We start from the raw sequence: 17,083 nt of genomic DNA on the forward strand, positions 1-17,083 counted from the left end.
GGGCCAAAGTCATCTGCCAACACCTATGCAGTGTCCTCGACTTCGATGTATACGAGAATTATTCCTTTAAACCCGACTGTAGAAAAAGTCTTAGTAACTAGTTACACCAGCACTGCGAAGTAATTCATTACTGTAATTTAATTACGTTTTCCTTGACAAGGTCAAGTAAGGGATTACTCTTATTTTTTCTGTAATTTAACTACGGTTACTTCTGATGTTATTGAACTAAATACTGTGTAATATATTCAAACGTGGAATTGAACAGTCTAACTTTAAAATACACACTTTAATGTATCCTTCTCACATTTTTGATGTTAATAAAAATACTTACATTATTTGAATGACTTAAAAGAGCCGTTGAATCCTTGAATCACTCAACTAGTCAAGTTTGATGTATAGAAAGTTAGTAGTAATAAGCGGTGTTGGGCAAGTTACTCTGAAAAAGTAACGAATTACTAGTTATCGATGACAAATTCAATAGTGTAATTAGATTACTGTACAAATAACGTATTTAATTACTTTATAGTGACGTGATTCAAGGACAGACATGAAACGGCTTATTTAATTCATTCAACATACTTTTTCGAGGGAAACTTAATTAAATTATTGTTACTAATTACTTAGTAACTAGTTCCACCCAACACAGGTAATAATTGTAAAGTAATCCAATTACACTCCAATATGTCATTGAAAAAAGTAATGAATTACTAGTTTCTAGAGTAACTCACCCAACACTGCTTCGCAAGATCAACTTATCGTAAATGTAAATATGACTTTCTTGAATTCAGACAAGGAGAACGACCCAATAAAACAGTGGAAGTTGTTTTGAGGTATAAGACTACACTCAGACTCAGAGTTATGCTGCTGTTTCTAGTGGCTCAGCCTCATGAATCCTGTAATGAACCAAAGCAGCTCTAATCATCCACGGCTCGTCTCCGGTTCTCCCACTGACTCCATCAAACTCCTCATACCTTCATCAACTGCACCAACACATGGATTCATGAAGCACACACGGTACAGTACGTGAATAACGGTCTCTATGGGTACAGAAGGTGCAGGGATGTATAAAGTTCCTAAAAGCAATACTTATGTAAAAGTACAAATTGAAGAATATTGTATTTAAGTATCAAAATAACTTTTTATATTAAACCTATTTAAGTAACGCTGAAGTCTCAAGCTCAATAGTTTAATCTGGAACAACGTGTTTTGGAGTGAATTGCCTCTGTCCTCCCACAGCTCCTTTAGTAACTCACAACGGACATGAATGCAATATTGTTTAAACAACATGCACAAGACACTTTAAGCTATTTTATTGTTTTTATGTTATTTACTTTGATGAGTACGGTTTGTTTGTTTATGAGATGTCAAATTTCGTTGTATACCATGCAATGACAATAAAGGTCAAACCAAACCAAACCATGTTCCCAAATTGCTAATCCGTCAAAATACAAGTTCAGAAACTAAATCTTTACTTTATAACTTTATAAAAGGATACTCCCTGTTTTGCACTTGCACGTTGAGCTTTAACCAATGATTGGTTCAGCATTGCCTAAAGATTATAAATCAATATTGACAGTTTCTGTCACATTTAAAGTGGACTTTTGGGATTGGTGATGGGACAAGAAACCATCAGAAAACCTGCAGTCCTCAGTGAACATGGTTACTTATGTCACATGAGCCAAACACATTTCATATCATTTACCGGCAAGTCTTATGGGGGGTTCATTTGCGCAAGAAAATGACATACAAAGTCAATGCAAAGACGCAAACTTGGGCTTCAAAATATATTTGTCAACTCGCGTCAACAAAACTAACTTTTGTGGAACGCGATAGTTCGCCTTTGGTGTGAACCCAGCCTTAGAGGCGGAACTGTAAAAATGTCAGGCTAACAATATTAGTCCACTTGAGGGAATAAATAAAAGTCTAAACAAAAACATTTTGGGCATTAAAAACTATCAAGCTGATGTTCATCCACTTGCTAGCGTCTATACAAATATAGACCTCTTTGGATGATGAAATAAACACGGGTTCAGAATAACTTCCTGTTTTACTACACGAACATTTGAATAAAATTCAACCGAGAGAATATATATAACGGATTAAAACAAACAAATATCTTAATAATAATAAATAACTTAAACCAGTGTTTACATCTTGCAAAGTGGTCTATAGGGGACTTTAGGGTAAGCAGAGAAGCACATCTTTCGTTTAAATGTTTAAATGTTACATTACTGAAATGAAAAAATGTTGTTTTATGTTAACAAACATTTAGACATTGATGGTACAACCTCAAACTGAAACAATAGGCAAAGTGATGTATAAACAGTTTATTTTCCATGTGACCGTAATTATTGCATTCAAAAAGTTATTAATGAAAACCAATGAGCGATATCTATTGCAAATGTTTTTCCCCACTTGCGAAACAAAATGTCTATTTAATTCATACCAATAAAATGTTTGGTGAACGACATTAAATTTCCCTTTAAAACGATTTGATTTGACTACAGAAATCTGTCAGACAAGCATAAAGTCTTCCGTCCTCGCTACTAATCACCACACGCATTAAATTGCGTTTTAATCATACATACTGTCGGCTAATAGTGCAAGTATTTTCAAAGGTGGACATTTAGAGTGGATAAAGCTGGAACGTTACGAGACCAACATTCATTTACTATGGATTGTTTTGGTCTGTATGAGAACATGAACATCTGTGGCGTGTATCAGACCCAGGCCTGCCAGCCGGAGAAAAGTCGACTGAGGTTTTTAGGGTCCATGGCCTGCTGGATGAGGAGGTTGACCTGCCCTCCCACACTGAGCACCGTTCCCTCCTCAACACCCTTCAGCTTCTCCTGCAGTCTGAGCAACACTCGCTCCGCCACTTTATTAAAGATCTGACTGTCACTGCTGAAACACAAGACACATTAGACGTGAGACAGCAGGGTCGTCCTCTTGATTAAACAAATGTCCGCCCCCTGGTCCTTATGATTGGCCAGTGGCGCTGCGTAACAGCAAGACAACGGTCTGATGCATATGTATAAGTTATAATAGCCTTACACTACTAGCATTTGTCATTTGAAACAAATTCAATATTTTCATTACTGTAAAAATAAACACATGTAAGTACATGTAGATACGTAATACTTTAAGACTTCTTAAGGTCCTTTTACTAGGAACATTTAATTTAAGACTTTTTAAGGACCCGCAGCCACCCTGTAAAAACGCGGCAGACCTGGCCTTGCGGTGGGCATCGAGGTCGTCTCCGCCCGGTGTGGGGTGAAGCGTGGCATTAAGCTCCGCCTGCTCGTCGTGTTGCTGCAGGTAAAAGGCCTTCAGAGGGTTCATGGTCCAATCGAAGAGAGGGTCGTACAGCAACACCTGCACACATCATCCAGGTTAAGAAAGCTCACTCATTTACTCATGAATGACAGATATGAGATGTGTTTCTGTGTTCACCTCCACAATGGTTAACAGGGCCTCCTGTGAACTCCTCATAACCTCCATCGTCTTCTCACAACATCTAAATATTCATATAACAATAAGAATAGTTCAGTACTCTAGAAACCGAGATATGTGTCTTCACGAATGCATTCAGTGCCTCACATTTAGGCCAGAATTACAGGAGACTACATCTACATCTACAATAAAATACAATTATAATTGAATTTATGGAACTAAAATATAATAAAAATAACAGCAATAAATAATATATGAGCTATAACTCCAATAAAATACAATTATAATTGAATTTATGGAACTAAAATATAATAAAAATAACAGCAATAAATAATATATGAGCTATAACTCCAATAAAATACAATTATAATTGAATTTATGGAACTAAAATATAATAAAAATAACAGCAATAAATAATATATGAGCTATAACTCCAATAAAATACAATTATAATTGAATTTATGGAACTAAAATATAATAAAAATAACAGCAATAAATAATATATGAGCTATAACTCCAATAAAATACAATTATAATTGAATTTATGGAACTAAACTATAATAAAAATAACAGCAATAAATAATATATGACTATAACTCCAATAAAATACAATTATAATCAAATTTATTAAACTATAATATAATTAAAACGGCAACAAATAATATTTATTATGGTTTCATAAATTCTATTATAATTGTATTTTATTGTAGTTATAGCTTATATATTATTTATTTATTACTGTTATTTTTTTGTTATATTATAGTTTAATAAATTATATTATAATTGTATTTTAATGTAGTTATAGCTCATATATGATTTATTTATTGCTGTTATTTTTAAATATATTATAGTATAATATAATCTATTACTATCCTTTTGATCATCAAACAGAATATTAAGTTAAGAGTTTTTTTCCTGGTCAATTTTAAATGAAGAGGTCTGAGTTGAGTTATCTAATAAAGGCCCACCTCCTGAACACCCCCTCTACACCAGTGATGCCCATCCCATCCACGATATCTCGAGAAAGTCTGAACGGCACCGTCTCAGGTGTAGGCAAGATTTTACCCTGCTCGAATGCAACCCCTGCGTCAAAAAGATGTTGCAGGTTGACACAAAATGAAAAGATCAAACATTTTCATAAGCAATGGTTTCTTTGTGCCCATACCCAGGTCTATGTGGACCAGTTCTGCGGTCTCTTCATCAATAAGAATGTTCTGAATGTGTCGATCGCCCAAGCCAACGATATAACCGACTGAAAGAAAAAAACAATATTACATCGTTTATTCAATTCTATGAATTAAAGATCAAGCTTGTCTCATTCTGCCACACAATTCAGTTTCAAGTCAGACGGACACTCAGTGGATGATGGTTTCGTGCGAGTATGGCGTACCGATAGAGGAGGTGGCAACACTGCGCGTGTACGCTAGTCGTCTCTCCAGCCACACTGCAGGGTCCATGAAGCGCTCCATGCAAAAGTATCGAAACACTGGCCGGAAATTCTGGCACACCTCTGTGAACGCCTGAAGTTTGCCATCAAACTCTAGCCTCTGGGCATCCTACACGTAACCGAGAGCCAAATGATATCATTAGATTTTTTTTAAAAGGACGATATGTGTATAGAAAGCACAAAGCACTACCATCATTTTCTTGCGACAGGCCATGCTGGTCCAGTCCTGTGGGCGGAAGCGTTTGTGTGCCCCTTTCATTGGGTCCACCAGGAACTCTCCAATGGGCACGGTACCAGAACACCACTCCAAAACACCGCTGCGCTGGGAAAACGGCACCACCTGCTCCGCACACACAGCACAGTGTCCCACAATTCTTTAACTGCTAAATCTTACGAACACTTAATGTGTGTGAGGAGTGTTTGTACCTTGTAGCGGCGGATGTTGAGTTTTCTCTTGCGTGTTTCTGCGTTGCGTTGCAGGAGCGTGGAGCACATATGGAAGACCTGCTGCATCACCGCGTCCTGCCTCAGATCATCCTGACCCTGTGACCCCGACACAACCACACAATTTACACCTGGGCTTAAAAGTTGACATACACTTGTAAGGAACAGGTTCACCTGCGTATCACAGTAAAGACTCAACAGACACACAGTACACGTGGAATGCCCTTGAATGATTATGGTTTGTTGTGGATAACCTGACCTTGACTAGCTGTATCATGGTCTTGCCGTCTGAACCCACACACTTGATTATCTTCGGTAGGTTGACGCCTCCAGCCAGGTGAAAGTGAGGTTGGAATGACCTGATGGTCACAAGGTCTTCATATCTGCATGATGGATCCACCTAAATAATACAAGTTAATGAAATCAAAATGATGTCTGTCATTCTTTACTAACCTTTCTCTTTGTTCTTGGGAAACAGGGGCCGGATTCACAAAACATTCTTATGAAGAAAATTCTGCCTTACGTTTTCTTAAAGTCCCAGTGAAATAATGCCCATTTGTTCATGAAATATTGCAGCGTTTATTGTAAACATTTTATCAATGTGGGTCATTCATTGTAAAAATCATGTGTACTAATAAACTTCAGTTAAAATCTGAAAATGCACTTCCGTCCTGTAATGACTAGCCATCTTAAATGACGCATTTTAGCATCCGTTAACTCCTCCCCTTCAACTGTCACTTCCATTTCAACACGCAACGGCTGTTATCCAATGAAATCGCAGAGAAAGACGATAGCCACGCCCAATATTTCTTCCATTTCAATTGGAAATGCGTCAAAATACGGAAGTAAAAATGATCCCAACTTCCGGTTCATGGGGACTTTATATTCTAATTCACAAAAAAAGTTAGGAATGTTTCGTATTCCCGAGTGTTTCTGAAGATGGATCGTAGGAAAGAAATGGAAAATAATCAAAATTCTCGAAACAAAAGCTGTCGTAAATAGCTGTCAATAAATTAAGAAAGTCTCACAATGTTACATCTCAAAATATAGTATGTACATGTATTGAGCCAGAATCCTAATTTTGACGTTTACTTGCCTTTCAGGAACTTGTATATTGATATAATAAAGGTCTAGCTCCCTTATTTTAGCTTTCTTTATAAAAAGAAATGCCTTTTACATTTATTCTGGGACAAAATTAACTCGAAACGCAGAGGGTCACAAATACTTTATACAATAATACTGTAATACAATAGATGTTTGTCAAAAATTCTGATATTTCAGCAGAAAAAACTATCAAAAATAGTCATCTTGCATCGTTCACGCATGGCCTTTAATAATCAAAGGAACGTTAATAATTCATTATTAGTAGAAAAGTAACTATTGGAATAAAGACCTTGAGCAACATGAAATGAAAAATCAGATGGCTTAAATCTGATGAGCAGTGTGACTTGATGTTTTCAGCAAATTAAAGAAACTATTAAAATTATAGTCAGCCGGTGAGAATTAGAATCGAGAGAAAGGGATCAGATCAAGAATAACTCTTTTATTATTTATTTGTGATATAACAGAATAATTATGATAGATTGAAATGTATTGTTATTTTTATTTATTATAAGACATCTTCTGTGACATTTTTGCTTGAAAAGAATACTAGTGACATGTTTTGTATTTTCCTTTCGCACATTTGACACGAAACAGCTTTTTACCTTGATCTCCATGGTGGGAATGATGACATCATCGAGGTCTTTGATTTGCATGATTGGTTGTTCAGACGGGATCGGTATGGCTTCTATGCAAACAAGACAACACTCTTATTACAGACGTTACATTAAAAACATCTTTTGTATTAACATAATCCAAATACAGTTCATCTTTATACGACACTGATAAGAAACTCGACTGGACAGATGTACTCACTCTTCTCATTTTTATGGCGACTTGCATCCATGTACGCCAAAGTGATGTAGGCACTGCAGAGTGTCTCAATGCCTTTGATCATCTTGGCTTTCTTTTTACGAACCACGTCAATGATCTTTCGAGCTACCTCAGCGCGCTCCTACAGCACAATATAATGAACAATATCATAAACCCCAAGTCTCAAGAGTTTGTGAACACGTAGAGCAATGTTAAATACATAATACATTTTCAACTTTGGATGAACGTTATGTCATTACTGAGTCTGAATGTAGATATACTATACATACCGAGTCCAAAGGCGAAGGCTGGCGCGCAGTGCTCTTGGACGACCGACTGCGAGAGAAACTCTCATCTTTGTTGGCGTTGACCAGGGCCAAGATGACAAAAAGAGTGTGGTGCGGGTGGTCCAGGGATGCCCGACAGATCAGCTGAAGACAGTACATGGACATATTTTAGCTGTGACTCCCTACTTGTGTAGTTAAATTGAACAGCTCAAGGTTACCTCATTCAGAACATTATGGAAACCCACGTCCTGTGAACTGGACACTTTTGTGCCCATTCGAGCAGCTAACTGGTACATCAGGGGCAGGAACTTATACGATGAAATCTTCTTTACACCAGTCTAACACCAACACAAACCAAACACCATTTACAACCACCAATAATAAGACATCTGTAACACCGTACGAAACTTCGATTTGCAGATGTCGTCTTACCCTCATCATGTCATTGACTGTTTTGACGTCAGCATTCTCCAGCCAGAGGGACGCCAGTCTGAAGACCCAGGTGTCGTGTTCTTCTCCGAGCTCCAGGCACTTGATGTAGTTCTCCACAGCCTTGAGGAGGAAGCGGTTACGGTCAGTCTGGAGGTTGGCCATCGCTTTAACGTCCAGCTCGAGTTCCCTCTGAACTTTTACTGTGTACCTGCGCATGAATAAAATCGTGCATCTGTGTTTGCAGCTTGTTTGTAGCCCTGACTCTCTAGGGGCTCTGGTGAGTAGCTTTCCCTGTCACTCCAATAGTAGTCACTACATAGTTAAGTGTAATTGTGATCCCCATACTGCTGACCTGTTGTTGATGACCTTCCTCTCTCGCATGAGATCAACTTCCTCCTTGGCCTTCTCCAGAAGCGCCTGTTTATTCTCAAACTCGGAGGACTTCATGTAATTCTCGATGCTCTGGTACTGTGCGTCAGAAAACCGGGCTAGCGAGAAGAAAGCCTGGGTTTTCTGGCTCTGGAGTTTGGCGTCGGATCCGGGACAATGGTCCTCAATTACCTTCACAGCCTGTCCGGCATCAATAACTCATTAACTGACATTCAATACACAGTATATAAAACACTAGCGTGGTGGTAGCACGTTAACAATGAGAAGACAATAACTGCACTTAAAGTCCCAGTGAAATGAAAAATCACGATTCCTATTTTTTCATGAAATATAGCAGCGTTTCTTGTCAACAGCTTACCAATGTGGGTCATTCTCTTTTTTAAATTCGTGTGGCCTTGTAATTAGGGTTGGGTATCGTTTAGGTTTTTACCGGTGCCAAATCGATACTTTTAAAACGGTACTGGTGCCTAAACAGTGCCTGAATCGATACTTTGAAAAAAGAGCCACAAAACACAAGTGGATGACATTAAAGAAAAATGTCTAATATAATATAATAAATATTTATTAAATAATAAAAAATACACAACAAATTCACAATTCAAGTTTAAGTGAATGTGAAATGAGCATAGACACTTACATTGAAAGACGTTATAATGTTGACTTTTTACCTTATTTATCCACCAGCTACAACTAAATGCTAGTTATATTCAATACATTTTCTGCCCATATTTAATACATCAACAGATTAAGTCCGTGTACAGAGAGCCTTCTAGGCTACATTATATGTGCATTAATTTAAAACTGGACTCTGTATATAATGAGTAAGTATAATTATATGCCTATACATGCAGTCAAAGTAAAAACTTGACAGCTTAATGTCTAGAGTTCAGACTGACAGATGCTATAAGGTTTTTTTTCTTTCTGATCACGTGACTGAGAGCGAGTGTCTCAATCGACGGCTCAGTCAGCATTTAAGTGGCAGCGAAATCTGTGTTTTGATTCGTTCCAGTTACGTAACGGATATATATATATAAAATCTGAAAAATGCCCTCTACTGACCATACATCTAAAATGACGTAAGTTAGTAGGCTTGGGCGGCGCATCTGTTAACTCCTCCCCTTCATCCGTCAGCTTCCAGTTGCAACGGCTGTTTTTGTACAACCAATCAAATCGTGGTGAAAAATCATGCCACGCCAACTATTTTTCCTCATTCGAAATTCCATTTAACTCAGAAATGCAGCAAAATACGGGAGTAAAAATATCGCAATTTCAGGTTCACAGGGACTTTAACTGCACAGAGAAATCCATGTGCAAAACCATTTTTTTCTCAGTAAAACTATCCCTGTAACAAATAATCTTAACCAGAATCATTTATTACTTTCCAAGAATCACTTCATTTCCCATCATGCCTTGTACAATATACAACGGCTTTACCCTCTCCAGATATTTCTCCAGTATAACAGCGGGACTCTCCAAACAGGATTCGGCCAGCCAGTTCCCACACAGTCTCAAGCATTCAGAAAGCACCGGCACCAGAGCAGGATTCACACACACCTGCTCACATAAACACATTTGCATTCGGCACGTACACAGACATATCTGAAATAGACGCAATATATACTGTCTTAACGCCCGCTCACTAGATCCTCCAGTTTTTGGGTCATCTGTTTGAGTAGCCCCAGAGCCAGCCCCTGTTCTCTCTTCACCCAGAACACCTGAGCCTCCTCCAGCTTCCACGCCCACGAGCACACGCCCCCAGCGCTGGCCACGCCTTTCTGCTTCATGTGAAAAACTGCTCGCTCTGCCAGCTACATGAACAAAAACACACAACGCTGGAGAAACATTCTCTGAGGGTAACCATGTGTTATGACAAAAAGAAGCAGTCTCCCCAAAACGACTAACAGGCCGACACCGATATTTGCCGACTTATATTTAAATGAAACATAAATTGTAGCGAATTCAATACACAAGACATGAAAAACACCTGTGTGTTTCCTGCAGCACGAGCAAGTTTGCACAGCTCCATCAGGTGTGAGGAATAGGCCGATATCAGGTAGTTCTTCCGTTCAGGATCTTTGGCTGAAGAAATCAGGGTTTCCTGTATGGAGGAGCGCAGGGCTAAAACGGGCTCGACCAGACTGAAATCACTATCAGTCAAGAGATCCGAGTGTTGCTGCCATTTCCCGTAGACCTCATTCAGAGCGGAGTCAGTTATAGGCCTGTCAAGAGCAAACATATCTTTTACAACGTGTATTCAACTTCATTTCAAACACAAACATTTGAATGCAGACTCTATGAATACAGCAATAATAGAAGCAAAAACACTGATGGGATCTGGCGACCTTGCGAAAAGATCCTGGACACTCTGGAGTTCGGCAATTCTCTGCAGGTTACAAAGTGCGGGGTAAAGCGAGGAAGCAGCCTCCAGACTGCCACGACACAACTCCTCCACCTCATGACCTCTGACAAAACACACACACAGCACTGTCAGGTTAAGGCCAGTTCGCAGAAAAACAGAGAAAGGTCAAATACAATTCAGGACATCTACAAAAAGAGTAAGACCATTCTATTAAGCAATGTTAAAAGGATCCTTGGGGATAGAGCGATGTGTGGCTTAATATATGAACAATGGCATCGACTTTATAAATGTGAAATTAAAAACCAGTGTAACTCTCACAATTTTCATAAACTTTGAAAAAATATTTTTACTTGCATCAAAATCCATGATGACATCAGACATTAAGACATCCGCATCCAGCGTAATCGTATACTTTATACATTAAGAGAATACACATGATAAACACAATAATAATAATAATTTATTCTGTATTAGAGCAAATGTGAATATTGGACCCCATCAGGTAATGACCGAGGGAGAGAGGACAATGACGTTAGGCTAAAAATCTAAATCTGGATAAAATACATTGTAAAAAAACATTGAGAACAACAACAATTTTTTATTTTATATATATATATATATATGTATATAAATATATATTTGATCCTGCAGCACATTATATTTACTGAAGAACTGATGAGTGCGTCTGTGTTTAGTTTGGCTGTCTAGCTGTGCGTGCAACCAGTTTACGTCACTGAAAAAGACTATGGCGGCCTCCTTAGGTAAAAATAAGTATTACATTTAGTTTTTTTTAAAGAATCTAAATAATTTGATGCGTTTATAATGACAAATGCTAGTAGTGTAAGGCTAATACAACGCATTAAGCCACACATCTCTCTAAACACCAGGTTCCTTTAAAGGAATTCACTTACAACATACATTTTCATGATAATTTACTCACCCTTGTTGTCATCCAAGATGTTAATGTTTTTTTTTTCTTTAGTTGAAATTAAATTAAGGTTTTTGATGAAACCATTCCATGATTATTCTCCATATAGTGGACTTCAATGGACTCCAAACGGTTGAAGGTCAAAATTACAGTTTCAGTGCAGCTTCAAAGGGCTTTAAACGATACCAGACGATGAATAAGGGTCTTATCTAGCGAAAAGATTTGTCATTCTCTAAAAAACAATCAAAATGCTTTATAAACACAAATGCTCGCCTTAAAAAAGAGGTCACGCTTGACATTGGTAGGACAGGGCGAAAAAATCCATCTCATCTTCTCCTCCACGTTCAAAATCGTTCAACATCGTTGTTTTACCTTTAAAATATTTTTTTTGTAAACAGCGTTTGATTTAGTATTTGACTTGATTAATCAACATCAAAAAGACAAAATCTGGATGCAAAAATGCATTGTACAACGGCTAAAACATTGTGGATATAAGAAATTCCAATTGATTTTGGTTGTTAATATGCATGTTGGTATCGTTTCTTACAAACAATATTAAAATGTATAAAATACACCAAATAGCGTCTTAATTTTCTTATTCGCTAGATAAGACCCTTATTCATCGTCTGATATCTTTTAAAGCCCTTTGAAGCTGCACTGAAACTGTAATTTTGACCTTCAACCGTTTGGAGTCCATTGAAGCCCACTATATAAAGAATAACCCTGGAATGTTTTCAAAAACCTTAATTTCTTTTCGACTAAAGAAAAAAATACATAAACATCTTGGATGACAACAGGGGTGAGAAAATTATCATGAAAATGTATGTTGAAAGTGAACAATTCCCTTAATGGAGTTTACAGAATCTCAAGCTAATCTAATAACAGCAGTCTGCAAGAGCAAACCAACATGGCCCAGTGGCATGGGACCCAAACTCTAATGATGAATAAACGGAGAAGAAAACCTCGGGAAAAACCAGTCTCAGCTGATAGGGCCAGATCTCCTCTGACACGTCACGGCTGCACTCGGTAACTCTGAGTAAAAGTTACTGAATTTCAAAGATGATAGCTACAGTGCTATGATAGCACTGTCCAATGTAGTTATGTTGTTTCATTTAGAGAGATTTTCCGTCTTTGGTGTGGACAGGGTTTTATACAAGAAGATGTGTTCTGGTTACCTGGCATAGCTGAGTGTTTGCTCAAACAGGGAGAATTCTTTATCCCTCAGAGCCTGAAGAGCAGTGAACAGAGACTCACTGATTCCAGGCTTCAGCTTCTCAGTTCTAAACAAATGAAAATACAAATAATGAGTCATAAAGAAATCCCATCATCCTTAAACGTCCCCTTTTCACAATAAAAACTGTGACATTTACCTGTAAATTGTGGGGGAGAAAAGGCATTCGCTAAATTCTCACAATAAAGCAAAAATTCTCTCTCACAGAATCATACTTTCGTACATTATCATAAGGTTGGCATAACAACAATATATTGAGGTATATATAAAAATAGCAATACAAAACCATTAAGAAATCTATTGTTGAGCAAGTAAAATATGAATCGTGGAGCAGCATGGCAGTACATTATATTATTATTAGTTAGTTTACATAAAAACGGTTGAATTAAACCTTGAATGTTGTCAATTCTTTAACAAATGGTACTTTTTGGGAAAAGATATGTCAGTTCCATATTTATACTTTTAGTTTTTTATAAATATCATGATGCAATTGCAAACCTAGTAACGTGCATCGTATTGAATCGTGAACCGAGCGTATCGTTACACCCCTAGATATCTTGACCTTTTTTTGTCTAAAATGTAAAACATCTTATTATGGCCAAATCTCTCAAAACCAGAGATGTAGGCAAACACACCCCCACCCCCCCATGCACCTTTCAGGCAGATCGCAGTCCCACTGTGTATTTCTCCACGCTGCCTGAAAACGCAGCTCTCGAAGTTCAGGACTCCACTCCACACCCTCTCTCTCCAGCCCGTGCAGATACGTGCTCAGAATACTACACAAACCAAAGTTCTGCAGAGCCTGAGAAAACACAAACTCAATACTGCTCACCTGATCAAAGTTTCATCCGTAAGCATCCAGCCCAGAGGTCATACGTACCTCCACTATGCCGATCTGTCGTGTGACCTCTGGGAGGTTGGAGTGAAGGTCATATGAAACCAAGGCTTTTTCCCACATGGCCTCGTGCTCATACGTTCGAATCCTGGAGACCACCAAACAAACACCAAAATGAGTAATCTGTTTTTACACAATGAAAAAGACGCAATGCTTGCAGATCTTGTAGATTACATTACATTGTTATTTACATTCAGTATAAATTCCAACTGAATAATATATATATATATATGCATATATAGTTATACACAATAGAGAATAATACAAATGTAAATACAACTAAAATTTGAATTAGGCATTTCCAAAATATGGTGACAAACCTGTTCCTACATTTTTTAGGCATGTAAAAAGCTTCCAAATAAAGAAACTCACCCTATTTATCCATTAATACGCAATTCAGCGCCTTTTATTATGATGATGGTTATTGAAATCTGTATAGTTTTGTGCATTTTCCTTTTAAATTAGTTTGCATTTCATTTGTAGGTGAAAAAACACCTACAAACACATGTCCCCCTCCCTTTGTATGGTTTATAATCACTTCCTTTTTATTTAAACTTTTAATTAAGTGAACTTATTACACACAAGTACAGGGTCTAATAAATGCATAAAAATAACAAAACCAACAGAATTATTTATAAATATAAACGATTTTAAAAGAATACGTGTCCTTTGAGTTTGTGCCATTGGTGTTTTATTATTTTTATTATTTAAAAAGAAGAACAAAATATGTAAGAAAGTACTTCCAAGGTCAAAGGTCATCTAAAATGCTCTGTTCGAGCACACACATACGGGTGAAGACTGACCCTTTCCGTCATATAAGGTATCTTTAAATGTGTCATAGGTGTTCCTTTGGTTTGTGTCAGCATGATGGATTTTTATTGGAAAAAAATACTATTTTTTTTGGGCATATTGTTTAGATTTTAGTATTCCTCATCGTGCTAGTGTCCAGGTGACCACTTTGCAAAATGAGGCTTTCCAGGGAATTTGTCATTAGTATGATTTCTAAAGTGTTGATACACCGATGACAGAAAACTCACAGAAATAAAATAATAAAATCAAGAACAAGATCGACACATATAATAATAAAAAAGTGTCACCTAGTCAGAGGACAGACTAACTTGCCCTCTCCACACCCGTAAAGACTGTCAGGTTCTCCAATGCACCTGTACACTTCAATGAGAAGATCCTGAGACAAATCAAAGCACATCATGAGTATGTAATGGGTTCATCAGAGTAATTCCAGATGTCGTGCTACTCGGCCCAAAACCTGCAACAATAGATTATTTGCACATGACGTCACGATGGAGGGCAGCAAGTGATTTTACATTTACATTTATGCGTTTGGCCGACGCTTTTATCCAAAGCAACTCACATTGCATTATCCTATACGTTTGTTTCTAAGTATGTGCAATCCCCTGAGATCCAACACACAACCTTAGCATTGTTAACGCCTTGCTCTTACCACTGAGCTACAGGAAAGCTTTTCGTCGCTTTTTTATTGTTCAAATCGATCAAACCATGAACAGTGTTTTTATTGTGTAGCAAAATACACATGAAGTTGATGTTCACGAAGGGGAAAATGCTGAGAAGCGGAGATAAAAGTGTCTTGTAAACCTGAATCTGCGGTCGGGATGAGCCGAGCCGGATGACTCTCTAAAACGCTTAACTAGGTTTAACGCACCTAAACAACGACCAGGTGACCTGATAAAACGGATAAAGTGATAAATTAAGCATTTCTCCCCACAGACGACCACGTAAAACCAAATTTATATTAAACCTTAATTGTAATAAACACCAGCTAGTGTTAAAAGAACAAGCGCTTATTCCAGGGATAAGAATATCCGTTAAGCGTTTCTTGATAGAAGTTCATTATAAAGAATCTACAATCTTTGTTTCGGTTCGTTAAGTTGTTTCCTTAAAATGGACTTCTAAGGGGAAGAAACGTTTAACACGATGTTTTTCCCTTTCTCTATTTAATAAAAGCTCGTTTTTTTAAGGGAAGCTAATGTTTAAACAATTGCGGTTTGACAGAAATCTGGGTTTACCTGGTCGTTGTTCGGGTCATTAAACATCGGTAACTTTGAGTTTGTCATTCCTATGGAGAAAATCACTTGCTGCCTGCGTCATAAAAACCACGTGATTGCAAACAACCTACTCAGCCGTGACTGTATTCACAATAATTACAATTATAAAACAGTTAGTATGTCATAATAATTTAAAGGAAAACTTTGCCGCAAAATCAAAATGGAGTTATTTAAACCGTGTTGTACTGGATGTGCGATAACAAACCAAAATAACGACTTTAATCTATATATTCTCAAATAAATGCGCATGCGTCGAAGTGCTCTCGTGAAGGCACACCATAGACTGACAATATATTATATATTGATTAAACTAGTTATTTTGGTTTGCTTTACGCACAAAGTATTCTCGACGCTTCAAAGATATTCAATTGAGCCACTATGAGCGGATGTTTTTTGTACTTATCGGGACCTTGACAACAACTATAACCATGATGTCTATAAGGAGGCCTTGCAATCCCTTAAATATCTTTGTTTGTGTTCCGAAGACTTAAAACATGTTGAAAATCATTTGGGTGAGTTAGAAATAACTTGACTTTTCCTTTAACAGCACAAATAAATACTTTTTTGCCAGATCAGATCTTTAGCTCCTATTACGGTTCATTGTAAAACAGTATCATACCACAGCTACCCATCAATCAATAATCACAATTCATATGAATATATCTTCACTCACCTGTAGACTGATGCCAGAGTCTTCCAAACTCTTTTCATTCACTGTGCCAATGGACAGAGTCTGGCTGCCCTCTTCAAATGTGATCCTCCTCGACGCTCGAGACTGTGACCTGTAACAGCCAAATACACAACACCGTGACCGAATCCCATCTGCCTTCAATGGCCATTATTGAACCTCATGATTTAAAATGCTCTCAATGCTGGGGAGACTTGCTAATATCGACAACAGCACAATCCATTCATGAATCTTAACAGCAAATGCAAACATTGGGAGAAAGGGTCTTGCATTGAAGGTCCAGTGTGTCAATTTTGGAGGATCTATTGACAGAAATGCAATATAATATACATAACTTTGTCTTCAGAGGTGAATGAAGCATTATGATTATGTTACATTAAAATGAGATAATTTTGTTAACATACCCCGTGGGTCCCCTTGCATGGAATTCACCATGTTGTTCATACAGTAAACGGACAAACTGCCCTACAGAGCGCGTTTCATAAATATGTTATCTCCTTCGGCAAGGAAGGAGTTCTGTGTTCCCTATTG

At 37.6% G+C, this 17,083-nt stretch overlaps 1 protein-coding gene across 2 annotated transcripts in view; it reads right to left on the reverse strand.

The window, feature by feature from the left end:
• Positions 1–2,312: 2,312 nt before the first annotated feature.
• atm (ATM serine/threonine kinase) overlaps positions 2,313–17,083 on the reverse strand; it is a 40,639-nt gene continuing 25,868 nt past the window's right edge. For both annotated transcript variants that reach the window (XM_079482379.1, XM_079482380.1), the window contains 24 exons: positions 16,538–16,646; positions 14,878–14,966; positions 13,766–13,868; positions 13,539–13,687; positions 12,830–12,934; positions 10,710–10,829; positions 10,352–10,586; positions 10,008–10,175; positions 9,802–9,921; positions 8,330–8,547; positions 7,978–8,185; positions 7,764–7,883; positions 7,549–7,689; positions 7,262–7,400; positions 7,051–7,133; positions 5,604–5,744; positions 5,327–5,443; positions 5,091–5,240; positions 4,844–5,009; positions 4,619–4,705; positions 4,422–4,536; positions 3,454–3,517; positions 3,230–3,375; positions 2,313–2,904 (listed from right to left, as the gene is read on the reverse strand). In XM_079482379.1, coding sequence (XP_079338505.1) covers positions 2,721–2,904; positions 3,230–3,375; positions 3,454–3,517; positions 4,422–4,536; positions 4,619–4,705; positions 4,844–5,009; positions 5,091–5,240; positions 5,327–5,443; positions 5,604–5,744; positions 7,051–7,133; positions 7,262–7,400; positions 7,549–7,689; positions 7,764–7,883; positions 7,978–8,185; positions 8,330–8,547; positions 9,802–9,921; positions 10,008–10,175; positions 10,352–10,586; positions 10,710–10,829; positions 12,830–12,934; positions 13,539–13,687; positions 13,766–13,868; positions 14,878–14,966; positions 16,538–16,646 — 3,277 coding nt within the window. In that variant the 3' untranslated portion in view covers positions 2,313–2,720. The remainder of the gene's footprint in view (positions 2,905–3,229; positions 3,376–3,453; positions 3,518–4,421; positions 4,537–4,618; positions 4,706–4,843; positions 5,010–5,090; positions 5,241–5,326; positions 5,444–5,603; positions 5,745–7,050; positions 7,134–7,261; positions 7,401–7,548; positions 7,690–7,763; positions 7,884–7,977; positions 8,186–8,329; positions 8,548–9,801; positions 9,922–10,007; positions 10,176–10,351; positions 10,587–10,709; positions 10,830–12,829; positions 12,935–13,538; positions 13,688–13,765; positions 13,869–14,877; positions 14,967–16,537; positions 16,647–17,083) is intronic.

The sequence above is a fragment of the Barbatula barbatula genome (assembly GCF_947034865.1).
Source record: "Barbatula barbatula genome assembly, chromosome: 19".
Taxonomy (NCBI): domain Eukaryota; kingdom Metazoa; phylum Chordata; class Actinopteri; order Cypriniformes; family Nemacheilidae; genus Barbatula; species Barbatula barbatula.